General features: G+C 52.0%; 1 protein-coding gene across 2 annotated transcripts; it reads right to left on the reverse strand.

Annotated features, from left to right (window-relative positions):
* Window positions 1–1,167: 1,167 nt before the first annotated feature.
* LOC144486481 (ATP-dependent RNA helicase DHX33-like) lies at window positions 1,168–20,628 on the reverse strand. 2 transcript variants are annotated; one of them, XM_078204525.1, is made up of 4 exons: window positions 20,077–20,628; window positions 16,537–16,697; window positions 5,818–6,045; window positions 1,168–3,175 (listed from the first exon to the last, which is right to left on the reverse strand). In XM_078204525.1, the coding sequence occupies exons 1-4, from the start codon at window positions 20,339–20,341 to the stop codon at window positions 3,167–3,169; spliced, it is 663 nt and encodes a 220-aa protein (XP_078060651.1). In that variant the 5' UTR covers window positions 20,342–20,628; the 3' UTR covers window positions 1,168–3,166. The 2 variants fall into 2 exon arrangements, with proteins under 2 accessions (XP_078060651.1, XP_078060652.1); XM_078204526.1 differs by having other exon boundaries at window positions 16,537–16,688; window positions 20,077–20,357.
* Between the last annotated feature and the right edge of the window lie 2,909 nt (window positions 20,629–23,537).

Raw genomic sequence — 23,537 nt, forward strand, 5'->3', positions numbered from 1 at the left:
AAAACTTTAACGTTCTGTGTTTCTCATGAGTAATTTTAACTCAGCTCCTTCAAAGAGCGAGTCTGAATCCCTGTGACAGGAGCTTACTGCACCTCAGTTCACAGGTACAGTCCATACAAGGCAGACTTCAGCTGCGGTCTTTTTTCTGTGAGTTCTCGATGGCAATCACCTCTGCGGACTGTGGGAGGAAACTGGAGCACCCAGAGGAAACCCCACGCAGACACTGGGGGAACATGCAAACATCAGTATATTTATGGCTGACATTTTACAATAGAGTAAGAAATCTCACAACACCAGGTTAAAGTCCAACAGGTTTATTTGGTAGCAAAAGCCACTAGCTTTCGGAGCGCTGCTCCTTTGTCAGGTAAGTGGGAGTTCTGTTCACAAACAGGGCATATAAAGACACAAACTCAATTTATAAAATAATGGTTGGAATGCGAGTCTTTACAGGTAATCAAGTCTTAAAGGTACAGACAATGTGAGTGGATAGAGGCTTAAGCACAGGTTAAAGGGATGTGTATTGTCTCCAGCCAGAACAGTTAGTGAGATTTTGCAAGCCCAGGCAAGTCGTGGGGGTTACAGATAGTGTGACATGAACCCAAAGATCTTGGGTTCCCCAGTCCAACGCCAGCATCTCCACATCATTTTACAATAGAGCCATACACTGGGACAGCATGGTGGCACAATGGTTATCACTGCTGCCTCACAGTGCCACAGACCCGGGTTCAATTCAGCCTTGGGTCACTGTCTGTGAAGTTTGCACGTTCTCCCTGTGTCTGCATGGGTTTCCTCCGGGTGCTCCAGTTTTCGCCCACAGTCTCAAAAAAATGCAGGTTAGGTGCATTGGCTATGCTAAATTCAGTGTACCCGAACAGGTGCCGGAGTGTGGCGATTAGGGGATTTTCATTGCAGTGAAATAAATAAACTTTAATAAAGTAAAAAATGTATAAAACTTTGCCACAAGCAGTAATATCACCACCTGTTCCGAAAGATATTATATTGGTACTGCATGTGGTTGACACCTTGCCAGTCTCGGCAAAACAGGTAAAGTTGTGGACAGAAAGTTACCCTGTGTTGTGGGAAATTCTTTCAGGTGGCCCGATTAATTTAAAGACTAAATCTTTTCATTAAACATTTCATTTCACAAAGGCAAAAAAAAAGTTTATTCAGTTCAATGAAATTCTTCAACTAGTTTTATTGAAACAATTGACATGTTGGAGTCAAAAACATTACAAATTAACAATATTCAGACAAGCATACAATTACAAGACTGGTGGAGTTCTTCGAAAATGTGACTAAACACATTGACGAAGGGAAGGCGGTAGATGTGGTTTATATGGATTTTAGCAAGGCATTCGATAAGGTCCCCCATGCAAGGCTTCTAGAAAAAGTGAGAGGGCATGGGATCCAAAGGGCTGCTGCCCGGTGGATCCAGAACTGGCTTGCCCAAAGGAGGCAGAGAGTGGGTATAGATGGATCTTTTTCTAAATGGAGGTCGGTCACCAGTGGTGTGCCCCAGGGATCTGTTCTGGGACCCTTGCTGTTTGTCATTTTCATAAATGACCTGGATGAGAAGGGGAGGGATGGGTTGGTAAGTTTGCCGACGACACGAAGGTTGGTGGCGTTGTGGATAGTCTGGAGGGATGTCAGAAGTTACAGAGGGACATAGATAGGATGCAAGACTGGGCGGAGAAGTGGCAGATGGACTTCAACCCAGATAAATGCGTTGTGGTCCATTTTGGTAGGACAAATGGGATGAAGGAGTACAATATAAAGGGAAAGACTCTTAGTACTGTAGAGGATCAGAAGACCTTGGGGTCCGGGTCCATAGGACTCTAAAATCGGCCCCGCAGGTGGAGGAGGTGGTTAAGAAGGCGTATGGTGTGCTGGCCTTTATCAATCGAGGGATTGAGTTTCGGAGTCCGGGGATAATGATGCAGCTATATAAGACCTTCGTCAGACCCCACTTGGAGTACTGTGCTCAGTTCTGGTCGCCTCACTATAGGAAGGATGTGGAAAAGATTGAAAGGGTGCAGAGGAGATTTACAAGGATGTTGCCTGGATTGAGTGGCATGCCTTATGAGGATAGGCTGAGGGAGCTCGGTCTTTTCTCCTTGGAGAGACGAAGGATGAGAGGAGACCTAATAGAGGTATATAAGATGTTGAGAGGCATAGATCGGGTGGACTCTCAGAGGCTTTTTCCCAGGGTGGAAATGTCTGCTACGAGAGGACACAGGTTTAAGGTGCTGGGGGGTAGGTACAGGGGAGATGTTAGGGGTAAGTTTTTCACACAGAGGGTGGTGGGCGAGTGGAATCGGCTGCCGTCAGTGGTGGTGGAGACGAACTCAATAGGGGTCTTTTAAGAGACTCCTGGATGAGTACATGGAGCTTAATAGGATGGAGGGTTATAGGTAGGTCTAGAAGGTAGGGATGTGTTCGGCACAACTTGTGGGCCGAAGGGCCTGTTTGTGCTGTAGTTTTTCTGTTTCTAAGACAAGACAAATCTAATTTTGGCCAAAGTGGGAGATCAATGGATCCACCTGCACAGCTAATGAGCTAGCAGGCTTTCACAAAAGATCTCAGATTTCATGCAAAAAGTAGAATAGTTTTTTTTATCAGATTAATCAGCTCAGCATTTAATTAACAGTAATTTTATTCATTGATGCGCATCAATTGGACACGAGGCACGAAGCTTCGGTAAAAGAAGGCTTTTATTAACTAACAATGGAACTAACAGAACTTTAACACTCTATCCCAGACTGAAGAGGTCCCGCCCGAGCAGGGGGTCTTATACCTCTCCCAGGAGGCGGAGCCCGACTGGGATGTGCCACAACAGTAACAACCACAGGTGTATCAACCCCACCCTAGCCCAACAACAACATTAGAACAACCCACAGTGGGAACCAACGATGGTTCACCACATTCACCCCTCCTTTGAAAACAGACTAAAATGTCAACAGATTATAAGTTCAGACGGTCTGGAGGACCGCACCGTCGTTGTGACCTCCTCAATACCGGCGGTGACACCGGAGTAGGTGCTTGCGGTGGCGTTCTCCCCAAAACAGCGTCCAGCTGTTCTCCCACGGACTCACAGGCCGGTTGACCCTGATGAAGCGGTAGTGCAGGGGATCCCGGTACATTCTGCGATGGCGCCGATCTTCGGGGCTCAGGCAAGCTGTGCATTGGAGTAAAACTGTTAAGCACTGGTCCCGGTGCTGTCCGCGCCACGTCCGGGGGAGAAATAAGGGATATGGGATTCGTCACTGGGGGTATGGGAGCGACAGGAGTTGCTACGTCCCCTGCGGGCGCCAGGTCTCGGATCGAGACTGTGTCCTCTCGCCCGTCAGGATATGCCACATAGGCATACTGAGGGTTGGCGTGGAGGAGGTGGACCTGTTCGAACAAGGGGTCGGACTTGTGGGCCCTTACATGTCGCCGCAGAAGGACGGGTCCTGGGTACGTCAACCAGGCTGGTAAAGATATCCCCGAGGACGACTTCCGAGGGAATGAGAACATCCTCTCGTGGGGAGTAGCATTGGTTGCCGTACACAGGAGGGAGCGAATGGAGTGAAGCGCATCAGGGAGGACCTCCTGCCAACGGGAGACTGGAAGGCCTTTGGACTTCAGCGCCAATAGGACAGCCTTCCAGACTGTAGCATTCTCTCTTTCCACCTGTCCATTACCCCTAGGGTTGTAACTCGTGGTCCTACTGGAGGCAATCCCGTATGAGAGCAGGAATTGCCTCAAGTCATTACTCATGAACGACAAGCCCCTGTCGCTATGGATATAGCTGGGGTACCCGAACAGGGTAAAAAGATCACGGAATGCCTTGATCACCGTGGCAGTCGACGTGTCCGCGCAGGGGACAACAAACGGGAACCGGGAGTACTCATCTATTATGTTCAGAAAGTACACGTTCCGATCTGTTGAAGGAAGGGGGCCCTTAAAATCCACACTCAGCCTCTCGAAGGGGCGAGTGGCCTTGACCAAATGTGCCCGGTCAGGTCGGTAAAAGTGCGGTTTGCATTCCGCGCAAATCCGACAGCTCCTTGTCACCGACCTGACGTCCTCCACCGAGTAAGGCAGGTCGCGGGCTTTGACAAAGTGGTAGAGCCGAGTGACCCCAGGATGGCATAGGTCATTATGGAGGGCGTTCAAGCGATCCTCCTGCGTAGTAGCACATGTTCCGCGCGAGAGGGCATCCGAGGGCTCATTGAGTTTCCCTGGACGATACATGATATCGTAGTTATAGGTGGAGAGTTCAATTCTCCACCGCAAGATCTTATCATTCTTGATCTTGCCCCTCTGCGTGTTGTTGAACATGAACGCCACGGACCGCTGGTCCGTGATCAGGGTGAACCGCTTTCCCGCCAGGTAATGGCGCCAGTGTCTGACGGCCTCCACAATGGCCTGGGCCTCCTTTTCCACCGCTGAATGCCGAATTTCGGGGCCTTGGAGGGTGCGGGAAAAAAACGCGACGGGCCTGCCCGCCTGGTTTAGTGTGGCGGCCAGGGCGAAATCAGATGCATCGCTTTCCACCTGAAAAGGGATGGATTCGTCTACCGCGTGCATCGTGGCTTTCGCGATGTCGTGTTTCAATTCCTTGAAGGCCAATTGGGCCTCTGGCGTGAGTGGAAAAGTCGTGGACTTAATAAGCGGACGGGCTTTGTCCGCGTAGTTGGGGACCCACTGCGCATAATAGGAGAAGAAGCCTAGGCATCTTCTCAGTGCTTTTGCGCTAGCAGGCAAGGGAAGTTCAGCAAGGGGGCGCATACGGTCTGGATCAGGGCCAATGACCCCGTTTTCCACCACGTATCCCAGGATGGCTAACCGGCGCATACGGAATACACACTTCTCCCTGTTGTAGGTCAAATTCAGGCGAGATGCAGTGCGTAAAAAGTTCTGGAGATTTGTGTCATGGTCCTGCTGATCACGACCGCAGATGGTGACATTATCCAGGTACGGGAAGGTAGCCCGCAGCCTGTTCTGGTCCACCATTCGGTCCATAGCACGCTGGAAGACCGAGACCCCATTGGTGACACCAAATGGAACTGTAGGCGGGCATAAATTTTGTGGGTAGTAGGATTAGAATATTTCTTAAACTATAACTCGATAAATGAAGCAAAACAGGACAGCATTCAGCCAGAAAGGTGTGAGTAAGGCAAGCAGGCATCTTTTAAACACAGAAACCAGGTTGACAAAGACTCAGGAACTCGCATCAATATGCTATTCAGAAAATATCTTGAGACCTGGAAAACTTCCTGACATCCCATCAAACACCCATTGTCCAAAGGAATTCAGAGACATAAAGCAATTATCACACTCTTAAACCAAACTTTACATATTAAAACTCTAGACCAGAAAACCCATTAACGGGATAACTATAAAAGAAAACCATTTACACATCAAACTCCACACCCACAAACCTATTGAAACAGGATGATTATATCAGGAAACCACTCACAAACCATTTACATATCAAAACAGATCGTTACTATAACTATACTCCGTTTTGGCAGGCAGGCAGAGTACTTTGCGGGACTGTCTTGTCTGTGTCCTGATTGTACCTCCGTCGACGTAAAAAACTATAATAAACTGTGCTGTTATCGATCTTGGCTCTGGGTGCGAGTGGTGTGGTATCTGTTCACTCGCGCTAACAATTGGGGGCTCGTCCGGGATAGTGACCGCCGCTGGAACATCGCCTCTCAAACACTGTCGTGTGTCGTGAAGGCCGCCTTAAAACTCCATCTGCCATTTCTCTGTACCAGCCAGGGGACAGAAACTCTCGAACTTTGCAGCGAGTAAAATGACCCTTACCTTCAGTGGCAACTTATGGAGTTCCTTTCGTTTTCGCTGTGCAGCTTTCACAATGCCAAAGAGAATATCTGTGTGGACAGTCCGTTCATGGGCCTCATCCAAAATCACAACACTGTACCTGCGAAGGAGAGGGTCTCCTATTGCCTCTCGAAGCAGCATCCCATCTGTTAAAAACTTGATTTTACTCTGGTCAGAGGTGAGATCCTCAAACCGCACAGTGTATCCAATCTGAGGCAGAAATTGAGATGAACCATTAACAAACTGGAAATGGGATCAATCAGAAAGAAAACAGAAAATGTTCAGAACACAAATCGAGTCAGTCAGCATTTGTAAACAGCAAAGAAGTTCATGCTGCTCAAGTGCACAATTATCAGAAAATCAAATTAAAAGATAAGCACTTTCAGAAGGTTGGAAAAGGGGAGACATACAAATTAACAATTCCAATTACAAGTTGGAATACACAAATAAATTTTATATTTGATTTTTAAAGTTACTCCATATTGTCCCTCCCTATCTCTAATCTCTTTCAATCCCTTTTGTGTGTGTGCACACGCGCACCTATGAAACTCCCTCGCAACTTCTCCACCTCTCTCTTGTCCTTTAAAATTCTCCTTAAATTTGTCCATCACCTCTGTGCTTCTGTGTCCAATTTTGTTTGATAACCCCCGCTGTGAGCACCCTGGGATGCTTTTGCATGTAAAGGCGCTATTTAAATGCAAGTTGCTGTTGTCATACCATTCATGATGCCCACACAAAGGAAAATGCGCTCAGCGGAAAGGATTCAAAACCATTGCAAATACAAGATATTGGCAATGAAAATATAAACTTTGGGGGTTGAAAAGGAGCCTGCAGTGCCTTTAGATTTTAATTCGGTATTATGGGGATCCCAGTATGTGAAAATCACAAAAACACATGCACATACTTCTAATGCAAAGGGATTTGTGCACGTACGGCCAATGGTGGTTGCCAGTGCATGTAGCAAGCAGATCATCAAATCAGAGTACAACACTGAAATGACAGGGGAGGCAGTGATGTCGTCACTGTCTCTGGATTAGTAATCCAGAGGCCCAGGCTAATGCTCTGAGGATATGGGATCAAACCCCATCAAAGCAGCTGGTTGAATTTAAATTCAGTTTAAAATTCTGGAATATAAAGCCAGTCTCAGTAACACTGACCATGGAACTTTATCAATCATTGTCAAAAACCTACCCAATTCACGAATGCCCTTTTGAGAAGGAAATTGGCCGCACTTTCTGGAAAGTCTGAGAAAAGTGGCCCTGCAAACACCATCGTCGTGAAGCAATTTCCTAATGGGAGCAGCTGATTGGTGAGCAAGTCCTGGTGGCTATTTCCAAACTATATTAAACCGTAAGTCATTGTTTAAGCAAGGGTAGTGAATTATTTGATTTGTTTCTTCTTAAAGAGTCTTCTATAATTTTTAAACTTAAAGGGTTTAGTAATGGCAGGAGAGCTCAAAGCTCTCTGGTTTGCACCTCTTGCTCTCTGTGGGAGGCCGGGCACATTTCCAGTGCCCAGGCCAGCATGTGCAGGAAGTGTACACAGCTGCAGCTCCTGGAAGTGCGAGTTTCTGAGCTGAAACAGCAGCTGGGGACATTGTTGAGCACCGCTAAGTCTGAGAACATTGTGGATAGCACAGTTAGAGAGGTGGTCACACTGCAGCTGAAGGGACACGAGAAGGAAGGGAATGGGTGACCACCAGGCAGTCCAAGGGAAACAGACAGGAGTCCCCTGCAGCCTCTCTTGCAAATCAGTATTCTATTTTGGAGGCTGATCAGGGCGCTGATTCCTCCAGGGTGTGCAGACAGAGCCAAGCCTCTGACACCACAAGCAGCCTGTCTGTACAGCAGAAGAACAGTAATAACGATAGGGGATTCTATAGTCAGGGGAACAGTTAGGCATGACTGTGGCCATCAACGTGACTCCAGGATGGTGTGTTGCCTCCCTGGTGCCAGTGTCAGGGCATCCTGAAGGGGGAGGATGATAAGTCATGGTACATGTTGGGACCAATAAGATGCTGAAAGAGGGAAGAGGTCTTGCATCAAGAATTCAGGTAGCTTGGCAGTAGATTAAAAAGCAGAATTTCTTGATTACTTCCAGTGCTATGTCCTAGCCAGCACAAATATAGGAAAATAGTGCAGAAGAACGTGTGGCTTAAGAATTGATCCAGGAGGGAGAAGGTTTTAGATTCCTGACTCACTGGGACTATTTCTGGGGAAAGTGGGACCTGAAAAGTGGGACGGTCTACATCTGAACCAGCAATTTTTCTTTCAAATTTCCAGCATCTGTAGGAGTTTGCTATTGTTATTTTTTGTGGTGAATATATTAAATCAGTATCCTCTTGTTACTGTCTCTTGTAGTGAGAGAAATTATTTTGCAGTCTCTATTATAATCCAATTAATACTGAATGCTTCAATCTTTTTTTGATTTATTATTGTTACATGTATTAACATAGTGAAAAGTATTGTTTTTTGCGTGCTATACAGACAAAGCATACCGTTCATAGAGGAAGAAATGAAAGAGTGCAGAATGTAGTGTTACAGTCATAGCTAGGGTGTAGAGAAAGATCAACTTAATGCAAGGTAAGTCCATTCAAAAGACTGACAGCAGCAGGGAAGAAGCTGAGTCGGATGGTACGTGACCTCAGACTTTTGTACCTTTTTCCCAAAGGAACTACAAAAGGTCGTAAATGTAGCCCAATCCATCATGCAAATCAGCCTCCCATCCATTGACTTTGTCTACACTTCCCGCTGCCTCGGCAAAGCAGCCAGCATAATTAAGGACTCCACGCATCCCGGACATTCTCTCTCCCACCTTTTTCCCAAAGGAAAAAGTCAATGGATGGGAGGCTGATTTGCATGATGGATTGGGCTACATTTACGACCTTTTGTAGTTCCTTGCGGTCTTGGCCAGAGCAGGAGCCATACCAAGCTGTGAAAGAATGCTCTCCATGGTGCATCGGTAAAAGTTGGTGAGTCGTAGTTGACAGGCCAAATTTCCTAACCATTTCTGCTTCAACAAAGGACAATTCCAGCTTCTCTGGCCTCCAGAAATCTGAACCTACTTATCTCTGCTACAATTATGGGCTGAAGGGCCTTTTTCTGTGTTGTATTCCTCTCAGACTCTAATTTTAGCAAATCTTCTGCCATCATTCCAAACACTTGAAACCCTTCCTGAAGTGCGACATCCAGAATAGAACATTATGCTTCTGCTGAGGCTGGAACAGTGAGTTAGAAAGATCTCAAATAACTTCCTTGCTTTTATCCTTATGCTTCTATTTATGAAGTCAAGGACACCATGTTTCTGAAAAGCTTGATCAACTTGTTCTGTCACTTTGAAATACTGAGAACTAACTCCCTGTTCTTGTCCTTCCTTTAAAACGAGACAAGTTAGTTTATATTCTTTCTGGAAAAGTGCATCACTTGACATTTTCTGTCTATACCTTCCTGAAGCCTCTTACCATCCTTTCAAGTTGGTGCCATCCATCAATGTTGTAATTATGCCTGGGCCCAAGTTCAGGTTGCAAATGTACAATGAGAGGTAGTGGTACCAGAGACACCACAATATATTCCCCTCCAAACTGATAATCAATGATTCACTACTACTTTCACATTCACACTCATTCTCACATCCATACTGCCAATGGCCACTTCAATTGACTTAACAGGGGCGGCATGGTGGCACAGTGGTTAACAGTGCTGCTTCACAGCACCAGGGACCCAGGTTCGATTCCTGGCTTGGGTCATTATCTGTGTGGAGTTTGCACATTCTCCCCATGTCTGCGTGGATTCGCTCCGGGTGCTCCGGTTTCCTCCCACATTCTGAAAGACGTGCTGGTTAGGTGCATTGACCCAAACAGGCGCCGGAATGTGGTGAATCGGGGAATTTCACAGTAACTTCATTGCAGTGTTAATGTAAGCCTTACTTGTGACTAATAAATAAACTTTTATAACCTTTAAAGGTCTATTTTATGGTTCATTATCAAACACCTTTAGAAAGTACACCTACACAACTATACTACCGTATTATTACCAGCACCTCCTCTGCAATTTCAAATCACTCCAATCAGTTGGTTACACACCATTTAGTATTGACATGTTTTTTCAAATGACTATCAACTTGGTCTCCACATGTTTTCAACATCATCAGACAAATTGGCTTATTGCTTTTATCCCACTGCCCCACTGTGAACGGCCTTCGCTCCGTGCCACTCCCCCACTGAACGACCCTCGCTCCGTGCCACTCCCCCACAGTGAACGGCCCTCGCTCCGTGCCACTGCCCACTGTGAACGACCCTCGCTCCGTGCCACTCCCCCACTGAACGACCCTTGCTCTGTGCCACTCCCCAATTTGAACAATCCTCACTCTATGCCACTGCCCCACTGTGAACGACCCTCGCTCCATGCCACTGCCCACTGTGAACAATCCTCATTCTGCCACTCCCCCACTGTGAACAACCGTCACTCTGTACTACGCAATAAGGATAGACAGCAACATCTCCTTTACAATCATCCTCAACACCGGTGCCCCACAAGGTTGTGTTCTCAGCCCCCTGCTATACTCCTTTTACACGTATGACTGTGGGGCCAAATTTCCCTCCAACTCAATTTCCAAGTTTGCTGACGACACCACCGTAGTGAGTTGGATTTCAAACAATGACGAGAGTGTGTACAGGAATGAGATAGCAAATCTGGTGAACTGGTGTGATGACAATAATCTCTCCCTCAATGTCAGCAAAACGAAGGAGATTGTCATTGACTTCAGGAAGCATAGTGGAGGACATGCCCCCCTCTACATCAATGGGGATGAAGTGGAAATGGTCGACAGCTTCACGTTTCTAGGTGCCCATATCACCTGTCCTGGTCACCCCACGCTGACGCTATAGTTAAGAAAGCCCACGAATGCCTCTACTTGCTCAGGAGGCTTAGGAAATTTGGCATGTCCGCTATGGCTCTCACCAACTTTTACAGATGCACCATAGAAAGCATTCTTTCTGGTTGTAGCTCAGCTTGGTATGACTCCTACTCTGCCCAAGACCGCAAGAAACTACAATGGGTCGTGAACGAAGTCCAATCCATCACGCAAACCAGCCTCCCATCCATTGACTCGGTCTACATTTCCCACTGCCTCAAAATAGCAGCCAGAATAATTAAGGACCCCATGCACCCCGGACATTCTCTCTTCCACTTTCTTCTGTCGAGAAAAAGATACAAAAGTCTGAGGTCACGTATCAACGTACTCAAGAACAGCTTATTCCCTGCTGCCGTCAGACTTTTAAAATCGACCTACCATATATTGTTGATCTTTCTCTGTACCTTAGGTATGACAATAACACTACATTCTGCACCCTCTCCTTCTCTGCGTATGGTATGCTTTGTCTTTATAGTGGGCAAGAAACAATACTTTTCACTGTATATTGATGTATGTGACAATAATAAATCAAATCATACTACTCCCCCATTCTGAACAATTACTCCATATCACACCAAATAGATGGAAGATTGTGACGAGAGTCTTCACTACCCTCACTTCTGGAGGCATGCCTTCCTTCCAGAATTGGGCACTTTGATGTTTTTGTTTGAATGTAAAGTTGTAAAGGGCACCAAATTCTTAAAAATTCACTCTACGACTCCTCAAAGCCTTTGCAGCACAAGGCACAAGTCAGGAACGTGCTAGAATACACACAAGTGCTTGGATGAATGCAGTTTCAACACTCAAAATGATCAAGAGTATCCAGTACACAAGAATATGACCAATAGGAGTAAATCACATGGCCTGTCAAGCTGCTCTGCCATTCGATAAGATCACGGCTGATCCTGGACATCAACTCTACTTTCCATCTTCTTCCCATTTCTCTTAATTTCCTGAGACACCAAAAGTCTCTGTCCCTAGCCTTTAACTATATTCGACAATGGAGCGTCCACAACCCTCTGGGGGTGAAGAATTCCAAAGATTCACAACCCTGTGAAGAAATGTATTTTATTTCACGTCCTGGACATAGCAGCCCCTGTTCACCAGCTGAAACAATTTCCCTCCATTACTTCCCCACAGCGGCAGCAGTGTACACCATCTGCAAGGTGCACAGCAAGAACTTGCCAAGCCTCCTTCAGCAGAACCTCCAAATCCACAGAGGGGTGGGACAACAAATGCACAGGAACACCAGCACCATCACAACTTTCATGTCACACACCATCCTGCCCCTTTATGGTTGCTAAGTCAAAATCCTGGAACTCCCTAAGTCACCGAGATCCAACAGCAGACCACAGTTTACATCAGAGAACTAGAGGCAGGTGTAATAACGGTGATCCAGTCAGCATGATTGATTTTAATCAAACAAAAATTTTCAGTAATAGCGTGGAAGATGAGTTCATGGAATGCATTCACGTTGGTTTACCACATCCATGTCAAGGAACTACCTCAGGAAATCCGTTTGATATCTAGTATTGTGCCACACTAATTGTTGACCCCAATCGGCCAGGCGTCAGGCACAGATTTAAGGTCAGGAGCAGGATGCGACAGGGTGTGAGAAAAAGCTTTTTCACCTGAGGGTGATGGGAGTCTGGAACTCACTGCCTGAATGGGTGCTGGAGGCAGAGATCCTCACAACATTGAACAAGTATTTAAATGCTCTGTGGGAGAATCCGTGCAGACTCAATGGGCCGAATGGCCTCCTTCAGCGCTGTAGGGTTCTAAGATGTGGACTTGCGATGCCAAAGTATACAAAGCTATGGGCCAAGTGCTGGAAAATGGGATTAGAATAGTTGGGTGGGTTGTTATGACCAGCACAGACATCATGGGGTGAAGGGCCTTTTACTGTGCCATATCCCTCTATAACTACACCCACATCATTTTGCATCTGCTGTCAAAAGCGCAGGTTCTCCTATCGCTGATGCGTACATATGCCAGCCAGTACTGGAACTCATCACCTTACAGTCACTCTTTCAGATGGCCAATGTGCCTCTGCCTCTCACTACCTACAGTGTAGAGGGATCAAATTTAGCCACTATCCAATAACACAGGCTACAGGGGCAAGTTGGCCAAGGTAATGAGGAACAAGATTAAGAAAGATGGTAGAAAAGCAGCAATAAACATTGAAAGAATAACTCATCACAAATGCACACTCCCTTAAAAACAGAAGTGTGGTTAACAAGAGAAAGTAAAGATGTTAGATTAAGAAAGAGGCTAAGAATGTTATAAAAAGATATGCGGCTGGGTTCTTGGGAGAATTTTAAAACAGAGCAAAGACAGGTGGAAAGGAAGGTCTAGAATACACAAAATTCCACTTTATAGGATTGAGGATAATATATTATCTGAATTAAAGATTGGTTAACAAAATAGTAGAAATAAAAAAATCACTTTGGGATGGTGATGGGGTACCACAGATAAATGCTTGGGCCTCAACAATCGATACTAACGAGAGGACCAAGTATATTGTACACTTTCTGACAATACAAAGCTGCATGGTAAAGTAAGCTCGCGGAAGACACTGAGGCTGTAAAAAGATGAACCAATAAGTGGGCAAGAACATAGCAGGTGGCAGAATATTTTAAATGGTGAGAGACTGGTAAACGCTGGTAGTCAGAGGGATCTGGTACCTCTTGTACACAAATCACAAAGTTAATATGCAGGTACATCCTGAAGACATTACGAAAGGACTGCAGTACAAGAGTAAAGAAATCTGACGTAACTTAAGAAGACGTTAGAGAGAGCACACCGAGAGAATGATGTACAGTTCCAGTCTCCTTATTGAAAGAAGCTCCAATTGCTTTGGAGGGAGTGCTAGGAAAGCTCATTAGACTGATACCTGGTACAATAACATTATACTATCAGGTAAGATTGAGTAAACTTGGCCTCTGTTTCGGAGTAGAATGAGACATGATCCCATTTAAACATAAAATTCTTAAGGAGCTTGACAGAGTAGATACTGGAGGATTTCTCTCTTGGTTGGGAATTGAGATCAAGTGGGTTGCAGTCTCAGAACAAGAGCCAGGCCACTCAGGATTGGAATGAAAAATGTCTTCTTTCAGAGGTTGAGAGTCTGGAATTCTCTACCCCAGAACACTGAGGATGCTCAATTATTGGATATGTCCAAGACAGATTGGTAGATTTTTGAATACTAAAGAGAAGCATGTGATATGTGGGTCACATGGAAGATGTGCACGATGCAGATCAGCAACATTTGTATTAAATGGCAGAACAGACTCAGAGGGCCAAATCAAATTCCTATTTATTTTGTTCTTGGAAGATCCACATCAGGGACAATGGGTGGCATGGTGACAGTGGTTAGCACTGCTGCCTCTCAGCGCCAGGGACACAGATTTAATTCCGGCCTCAGGTCACTGTGCGTGGAACAAAGAACAAAGAACAGTACAGCACAGGAAACAGGCCCTTCGGCCCTCCAAGCCTGTGCCGCTCCATGGTCCAACTAGACCAATCGTTTGTATCCCTCCATTCCCAGGCTGCTCATGTGACTATCCAGGTAAGTCTTAAACGATGTCAGCGTGCCTGCCTCCACCACCCTACTTGGCAGCGCATTCCAGGCCCCCACCACCCTCTGTGTAAAAAACGTCCCTCTGATATCTGAGTTATACTTCACCCCTCTCAGCTTGAGCCCGTGACCCCTCGTGATCGTCACCTCCGACCTGGGAAAAAGCTTCCCACTGTTCACCCTATCTATACCCTTCATAATCTTGTACACCTCTATTAGATCTCCCCTCATTCTCCGTCTTTCCAAGGAGAACAACCCCAGTCTACCCAATCTCTCCTCATAGCTAAGACCCTCCATACCAGGCAACATCCTGGTAAACCTTCTCTGCACTCTCTCTAACGCCTCCACGTCCTTCTGGTAGTGCGGCGACCAGAACTGGACGCAGTACTCCAAATGTGGCCTAACCAGCGTTCTATACAGCTGCATCATCAGACTCCAGCTTTTATACTCTATACCCCGTCCTATAAAGGCAAGCATACCATATGCCTTCTTCACCACCTTCTCCACCTGTGTTGCCACCTTCAAGGATTTGTGGACTTGCACACCTAGGTCCCTCTGTGTTTCTATACTCCTGATGACTCTGCCATTTATTGTATAACTCCTCCCTACATTATTTCTTCCAAAATGCATCACTTCGCATTTATCCGGATTAAACTCCATCTGCCACCTCTCCGCCCAATTTTCCAGCCTATCTATATCCTGCTGTATTGCCCGACAATGCTCTTCGCTATCTGCAAGTCCAGCCATCTTCGTGTCATCCGCAAACTTGCTGATTACACCTTCTTCCAAATCATTTATATATATCACAAATAGCAGAGGTCCCAGTACAGAGCCCTGCGGAACACCACTGGTCACAGACCTCCAGCCGGAAAAAGACCCTTCGACCACTACCCTTTGTCTCCTATGGCCAAGCCAGTTCTCCACCCATTTAGCCACTTCTCCTTGTATCCCATGAGCCTTAACCTTCTTAACCAACCTGCCATGTGGGACTTTGTCAAATGCCTTACTGAAATCCATATAGACGACATCCACGGCCCTTCCTTCATCAACCGTTTTTGTCACTTCCTCAAAAAACTCCACCAAATTTGTAAGGCACGACCTCCCTCTTACAAAACCATGCTGTCTGTCACTAATGAGATTGTTCCGTTCTAAATGCACATACATCCTGTCTCTAAGAATCCTCTCCAACAACTTCCCTACCACAGACGTCAAGCTCACCGGCCTATAATTTCCTGGGTTACCCCTGCTACCCTTCTTAAACAACGGGACCACATTCGCTATCCTCCAATCCTCAGGGACCTCACCCGTGTGCAAAGAAGCGACAAAGATTTCCGTCAGAGGCCCAGCAATTTCATCTCTCGTCTCCCTGAGCAGTCGAGGATAGATGCCATCAGGCCCTGGGGCTTTGTCAGTTTTAATGTTCCCTAAAAAACCTAACACTTCCTCTCTTGTAATGGAGATTTTCTCTAACGGGTCAACACCTCCCTCCGAGACACTCCCGGTTAACACGCCCCTCTCCTTCGTGAATACCGATGCAAAGTATTCATTTAGGATCTCCCCTATTCCCTTGGATTCTAAGCATAATTCCCCTCCTTTGTCCCTGAGAGGTCCAATTTTCTCCCTGACAACTCTTTTGTTCCTAACGTATGAATAGAATGCCTTAGGATTCTCCTTAATCCTGCCTGCCAAGAACATCTCGTGACCTCTTTTTGCCCTTCTAACTCCCCGTTTGAGTTCTTTCCTACTCTCTCTGTATTCCTCCAGAGCTCCATCTGTTTTCAGTTGCCTGGACTTAACGTACGCCTCCCTTTTCATTTTAATCAGATCCTCAATTTCCCTGGTTATCCACGGCTCTCGAATCCTACCTTTCCTATCTTTCCTTTTTACAGGCACATGCCTATCCTGGAGTTTGCACATTCTTCCCGTGTCTGCGTGGGTTTCCTCCAGGTGCTCCGGTTTCCTCCCACAGTCCAAAGGTGTGCGGGTTAGGTTGATTGGCGATGCTAAATTGACCGCGTCAGGAAGATTAGTAGGGTGAATATGTGGGGTTATGGGAATAAGGCCTTAGTGGGACTGTGGTCAGTGCAGACTCGATGGGCCAAATGGCCTCCTTCTTCACTGTAGGGTTTCTATGATTCTAACTGCGGATGGACATTAAATACTGGCCTTGCCATTGACACTAACATCCGAGAACAAATGACAACAAATCTTACCAACTTGCCCAACTCTGTTTTCTTTTCTTCTGCCACCCTGGCTGCAAGTGATATCGCTGCCATGCGCCGGGGCTGTGTGATGGCAATGATACCTTGTCGCCCGATGCCAGCTTCATAGAGATACTGCGGAATCTGTGTTGTCTTTCCAGACCCTGTCTCACCTCAAAATAAAAAAGAAACACAGAATGAGCTGTGTGCCTATCATCTAGGCTTTTGCCCAGTTTGAACTGGACCTGGAGGGGGAACGGGACATGGATTCGTTGGGGGTGGGGATGGTGTTGGGGATGAGGGCCCAGGGGAGGGGGGGATTGGGGTTTTGGTGAAGGTTTGGCGGGGCGGGCAGGGGGGGCGCGGAGGCGCGGAGGGGGGGGGAGGCGCGGAGGGGGGGGGAGGCGCGGAGGGGGGGGGAGGCGCGGAGGGGGGGGGAGGCGCGGAGGGGGGGGGAGGCGCGGAGGGGGGGGGAGGCGCGGAGGGGGGGGGAGGCGCGGAGGGGGGGGGAGGCGCGGAGGGGGGGGGAGGCGCGGAGGGGGGGGGAGGCGCGGAGGGGGGGGGAGGCGCGGAGGGGGGGGGAGGCGCGGAGGGGGGGGGAGGCGCGGAGGGGGGGGGAGGCGCGGAGGGGGGGGGAGGCGCGGAGGGGGGGGGAGGCGCGGAGGGGGGGGGAGGCGCGGAGGGGGGGGGAGGCGCGGAGGGGGGGGGAGGCGCGGAGGGGGGGGGAGGCGCGGAGGGGGGGGGAGGCGCGGAGGGGGGGGGAGGCGCGGAGGGGGGGGGAGGCGCGGAGGGGGGGGGAGGCGCGGAGGGGGGGGGAGGCGCGGAGGGGGGGGGAGGCGCGGAGGGGGGGGGAGGCGCGGAGGGGGGGGGAGGCGCGGAGGGGGGGGAGGCGCGGAGGGGGGGGGAGGCGCGGAGGGGGGGGAGGCGCGGAGGGGGGGGAGGCGCGGAGGGGGGGGGGAGGCGCGGAGGGGGGGGGGAGGCGCGGAGGGGGGGGGAGGCGCGGAGGGGGGGGGAGGCGCGGAGGGGGGGGGAGGCGCGGAGGGGGGGGGAGGCGCGGAGGGGGGGGGAGGCGCGGAGGGGGGGGGGAGGCGCGGAGGGGGGGGGAGGCGCGGAGGGGGGGGGAGGCGCGGAGGGGGGGGGAGGCGCGGAGGGGGGGGGGAGGCGCGGAGGGGGGGGGAGGCGCGGAGGGGGGGGGAGGCGCGGAGGGGGGGGGAGGCGCGGAGGGGGGGGGAGGCGCGGAGGGGGGGGAGGCGCGGAGGGGGGGGGAGGCGCGGAGGGGGGGGGAGGCGCGGAGGGGGGGGGAGGCGCGGAGGGGGGGGGAGGCGCGGAGGGGGGGGGGAGGCGCGGAGGGGGGGGGAGGCGCGGAGGGGGGGGAGGCGCGGAGGGGGGGGGGAGGCGCGGAGGGGGGGGGGAGGCGCGGAGGGGGGGGGGGAGGCGCGGAGGGGGGGGGGGAGGCGCGGAGGGGGGGGGAGGCGCGGAGGGGGGGGGAGGCGCGGAGGGGGGGGGAGGCGCGGAGGGGGGGGGAGGCGCGGAGGGGGGGGGAGGCGCGGAGGGGGGGGGAGGCGCGGAGGGGGGGGGAGGCGCGGAGGGGGGGGGAGGCGCGGAGGGGGGGGGAGGCGCGGAGGGGGGGGGAGGCGCGGAGGGGGGGGGAGGCGCGGAGGGGGGGGGAGGCGCGGAGGGGGGGGGAGGCGCGGAGGGGGGGGGAGGCGCGGAGGGGGGGGGAGGCGCGGAGGGGGGGGGGAGGCGCGGAGGGGGGGGGAGGCGCGGAGGGGGGGGGAGGCGCGGAGGGGGGGGGAGGCGCGGAGGGGGGGGGAGGCGCGGAGGGGGGGGGAGGCGCGGAGGGGGGGGGGAGGCGCGGAGGGGGGGGGAGGCGCGGAGGGGGGGGGAGGCGCGGAGGGGGGGGGAGGCGCGGAGGGGGGGGGAGGCGCGGAGGGGGGGGGAGGCGCGGAGGGGGGGGGAGGCGCGGAGGGGGGGGGAGGCGCGGAGGGGGGGGGAGGCGCGGAGGGGGGGGGAGGCGCGGAGGGGGGGGGAGGCGCGGAGGGGGGGGAGGCGCGGAGGGGGGGGGAGGCGCGGAGGGGGGGGGAGGCGCGGAGGGGGGGGGAGGCGCGGAGGGGGGGGAGGCGCGGAGGGGGGGGGAGGCGCGGAGGGGGGGGAGGCGCGGAGGGGGGGGGAGGCGCGGAGGGGGGGGGGAGGCGCGGAGGGGGGGGGAGGCGCGGAGGGGGGGGAGGCGCGGAGGGGGGGGGAGGCGCGGAGGGGGGGGGAGGCGCGGAGGGGGGGGAGGCGCGGAGGGGGGGGAGGCGCGGAGGGGGGGGGAGGCGCGGAGGGGGGGGGAGGCGCGGAGGGGGGGGAGGCGCGGAGGGGGGGGGAGGCGCGGAGGGGGGGGGAGGCGCGGAGGGGGGGGGAGGCGCGGAGGGGGGGGGAGGCGCGGAGGGGGGGGAGGCGCGGAGGGGGGGGGAGGCGCGGAGGGGGGGGAGGCGCGGAGGGGGGGGGAGGCGCGGAGGGGGGGGGAGGCGCGGAGGGGGGGGGAGGCGCGGAGGGGGGGGAGGCGCGGAGGGGGGGGGAGGCGCGGAGGGGGGGGGAGGCGCGGAGGGGGGGGAGGCGCGGGGGGGGGGAGGCGCGGAGGGGGGGGGAGGCGCGGAGGGGGGGGGAGGCGCGGAGGGGGGGGGAGGCGCGGAGGGGGGGGGAGGCGCGGAGGGGGGGGGAGGCGCGGAGGGGGGGGGAGGCGCGGAGGGGGGGGGAGGCGCGGAGGGGGGGGAGGCGCGGAGGGGGGGGGAGGCGCGGAGGGGGGGGGAGGCGCGGAGGGGGGGGGGAGGCGCGGAGGGGGGGGGAGGCGCGGAGGGGGGGGGAGGCGCGGAGGGGGGGGGAGGCGCGGGGGGGGGGAGGCGCGGGGGGGGGGGAGGCGCGGAGGGGGGGGGAGGCGCGGAGGGGGGGGGAGGCGCGGAGGGGGGGGGGAGGCGCGGAGGGGGGGGAGGCGCGGAGGGGGGGAGGCGCGGAGGGGGGGGCGCAGAGGGAGGGGGCGCAGAGGGAGGGGGCACAGAGAGAGGGGGCGCGGTAGGGGGGGTGGGGACGCGGTGGGGTGGGGGCGGCGTGGAGGGGGGGTGGGGCGGCGTGGAGGGGGGGTGGGGCGGCGCGGAGGTGGGGGTGGGGGGGGGTGGGGGGGCGCGGAGGGGGGGTGGGGGGGCGCGAAGGGGGGGGTGGGGGGGGCGCGAAGGGGGGGGTGGGGGGGCGCGAAGGGGGGGGTGGGGGGGCGCGGAGGGGGGGGTGGGGGGGCGCGGAGGGGGGGGTGGGGGGGCGCGGAGGGGGGGGGGTGGGGGGGCACGGAGGGGGGGGGGTGGGGGGGCACGGAGGGGGGGGGGTGGGGGGGCGCGGAGGGGGGGGTGGGGGGGCGCGGAGGGGGGGTGGGGGGGCGCGGAGGGGGGGTGGGGGGGCGCGGAGGGGGGGGTGGGGGGCGCGGAGGGAGGGGGGGGGTTGGGGGGCGCGAAGGGGGGGGGGGTTGGGGGGGGCGCGGAGACGGGGGGAGGGAGTTGAGGTTAGGAGTTTGGGCTCGGGTACCTATGAGAATGAGTGTCTCCCGCTGCCGCAGGTGTGTGATGAGCTGCCCCCGGGCCCGGCAGATGGGCAGCTCTCTCCGCTGTTGCTGCATTTCCCTCTCTCTCTCATGAGTGAACACATTTTCCCGCTTCTGTCCGCAAAGCGACAACGAGCTCTTGAACTTCTTGGCCGGAGGGGGCCGGTTGTCCATTGGGGACACAGACCGTGCCGGAGCTAAACAAGTCGCCACATGCCGGACACACTCAGTCGCTACACCCCGCGTCATCACCGAGCGACAACACGAGCGGAGCCGGAATCAGCTAATGCCGCGCGTGCGCAGTCAATTCTGTGTTACCTCCAACTTCATCGCCAACCATGGAAATAAAGTAAAATAGCCCATTTACCCTAACTTTCACATCCCCTGACACTGAGGGAGAATTTAGCATAGCCAATCCACCTAACCTGTGCACCTTTGGGACCGTGGAAGGAAACCGGAGCACCCGGAGGAAACCCACAGGGAGAACGTGCAAACTGCACAGTCAACCAAGCCGGGTATTCGATCCCTGGCACTGTGACGGCAGTAAGAGTTTTCACAACACCAGGTTAAAGTCCAACAGGTTTATTTGGTAGCAAATACCAAAGCAAATTACTGCAAAAAAGTGTACCGACAACTGAACAACGAGGAACACTACAGAATGGTATTTGCTACCAAATAAACCTGTTGGACTTTAACCTGGTGTTGTTAAAACTCTTACTGTGTTTACCCCAGTCCAACGCCGGCATCTCCACACCATGACTACCATCGACGCTGTGAAGGCAGCAGTGCCAACCACTCTGTCACCATGAATATCACTGAAATAAGCAAAATACGGCTGATGCTGTAATAGAAACAAGAACAGAGAATGCTGGAAAAACCCAGGAGATCTGATGGCATCTGTAGAGAGAGAAAATAGAGTTAACACTTCCATCCATTTCGCTCTTCATCAGAACTGAATATCGCTGAATGTGATTGAGCCTATGATGAAAGGAGGTGAAGCAGCTGAAGAGAATTGCATTGCTCTCACTTCAGCCCCAGCATTTAGTTCCTTTGTGCACATTTGAATCAAAGGGATATAGATAATCTAAGTGTCTGACAGATGGAGTACAAAGTTGGTAAACGTGAAGTCATCCATTTTGGTAGGAATAACAGCAAAATGGACTATTATTTAAATGATAAAAAAATTGCAGCATGCTGCTGTGTAGAGGGACCTGGGTGTCCTTGTGCATGAATCACAAAAAGTTGGTTTGCAGGTGCAGCAGGTAATTAAGAATTTTGTCCTTCATTGCTAGAGGGATGGAGTTTAAAAACAGTGAAGTTATGTTGCAGCTGTATAAGGTAGTGGTGAGGCCACACCTGAGCACTGTGTACAGGTTTGGTCTCCTTGAGAAAGGATATATAGGCACTGGAGGGGGTGTAAAGGAGATTCACTAGTTTGATTCCGGAGTTGAGAAGGTTGGCTTATGAGGAGAAACTGAGTAGACTGGGGCTATACTCACTGGAATTCAGAAGAATGAGGGGAGATCTTATAGAAACATAAGATTATGAAAGTAACAAATAAGATAGAAGCAGGAAAGTTGTTTCTACTGGCAGGTGAAACTAGAACTAGGGGGCCATGGCCTCAAAATAAGAGCAGATTTAGGACTGAGTTGTGGGGGAACTTCTTCACACAAAGGGTTGTGAATCTGTGGAATTCCCTGCCAGTGAAGCATTGAGGCTACCTCATTGAATGTTTTTAAGGCAAGGATAGATAAATTTTTGAACAGTAAAGGAATTTAGGGTTATGTTGAGCGGGCGGGTAAGTGGAGCTGAGTCCACAAAAAGATCAGCCATTATTAAGTGGCAGAGCAGGCTCAAGGGACCAGATCGCCTACTCCTGCTCCTAATTCTTATGTTCTTACGTTAAAGCTGCTAACTGGTCAGATTCTCACTGTGGGGACCAGATTATCAACAGTCTGTTTCAGCCTCAGGCAGTGTTCAGGGAGGGGTTGGAGTTTGGCAGGAAAACACTGAGGGTGGCAAGGAAGCAAAATGTACTCTGGGTGGGGAACTTCAATGTCCATTACCAAAAGTGGCTCAGCAGAGACTGAACTGGCCAGGTCCTAAAGGACATAGCTGCTAGACTGGATCTGTGACAGGTGGTGAGGGAATTCACAAGAAGGAAAAATATACTTGGCTTCAACCTCACCAACCTGCCTGCTGCAGATGCTTCTGTCCATAATAGTATTGATACCTTCCAGCATGCTAAATGGGATAGACTACCACCAAGCCAGGGATCAAGAGTATAGGACGGCTTGCCAGGAGGAACATGAGACACCTAAAAATGAGTTAAATTTCAGGACTACCTGTGTGCCAAGTAACATAAGCAGCAAGTAATAGACAGAGCTAAACAATCCCACAAGCAACAGATCAGATCTAAGCTCTGCAGTCCTGTCACATCATTGCTATTTCCAGGAATTGCAAACTGGATAAAGACCTTTAAAATTGTCGAATCTATGCTGCTTAAGCAGCAAGTAATGGACAGAGCTAATCAATTCCAGAACCAACAGATCAGATTTAAGCTCTGCAGTCCTGTCACATCCAGTTGAGAATAGTGATGGACAATTAAACAACTCACTGGAGAGGAGGATCCACAAATATTCCCATCCTCAATAATGGAGGAGCCCAGCATATCAGTGCAAAAGATATAGCTGAAGCATTCACAACAATCTTCAGCCAGAAGTGCCGAGTGGATGATCCATCTCGGCCTCCTCCGGAGGTCTCCAACATCACAGATGTCAATCTGCAGCCAATTCGATTCACTCCATGTGATATCATAAAATGTCTGAAGGCATAGATACTGCAAAGGCAATGGGCTCCAGCAATATTCCAGCAATAGTACTGAAGACCTATGCTCCAGAACGTGCTGCGCCCCTAGTCAAGATGTTCCGATACAGTTACAACAATGGCATCTACCCGGCAATGTGGAAAATTGCCTGGATATGTCCTGTACACAAAAAGCAGGACAAATCCAACCGGGTCAATTACACCCAATCAGTCTACTCACCAGTAAAGTGATGGAAGGGGTCATCAACAGCGCTATCAAACAGCACTTAGCAATAACTGGTTCACTGGATAAAAGAGCTGAATTCCATAGGTGACATGAGAGTGACTGACCTTGCTGTCAAGGCAGCATTTGACTGAGTGTGGCATCAAGGAGCCCTAGCAAAACTGGAGTCAATGGGTACCAGGGGAAATCTCTCTACTGGTTGGAATTATCCCTGGCACAAATGAAGATAGTTGTGGTTGTTGGAGGTCAATAAATACAGCTCCAGGACATCTCTGCAGGAGTCCCTCAGAGTAATGTCCTAAACCCAACATCTTCAGCTGCTTCATCATTGACCTTCCCTCCGTCATAAGGTCGGAAGTGGGGATGTTTGCAAATTATTGCACAATGTTCAGCACC

This window comes from Mustelus asterias, unplaced genomic scaffold (genome assembly GCF_964213995.1).
Source record: "Mustelus asterias unplaced genomic scaffold, sMusAst1.hap1.1 HAP1_SCAFFOLD_361, whole genome shotgun sequence".
In the NCBI taxonomy this organism is placed as follows: Eukaryota; Metazoa; Chordata; class Chondrichthyes; order Carcharhiniformes; family Triakidae; genus Mustelus; species Mustelus asterias.

Bases quoted from the DNA above. Each gene is read 5' to 3' on its own strand.
- LOC144486481 (XM_078204525.1), bottom strand. From the start codon at position 20,341: ATGACGCGGGGTGTAGCGACTGAGTGTGTCCGGCATGTGGCGACTTGT. The intron at 16,698-20,076 runs GTACCCGAGCCC...TTTTATTTTGAG, and splicing joins GGAGACACTCATTCTCATAG to GTGAGACAGGGTCTGGAAAG. The intron at 6,046-16,536 runs GTAAGATTTGTT...TTTCTGCCTCAG, and splicing joins AAACAGAGTTGGGCAAGTTG to ATTGGATACACTGTGCGGTT.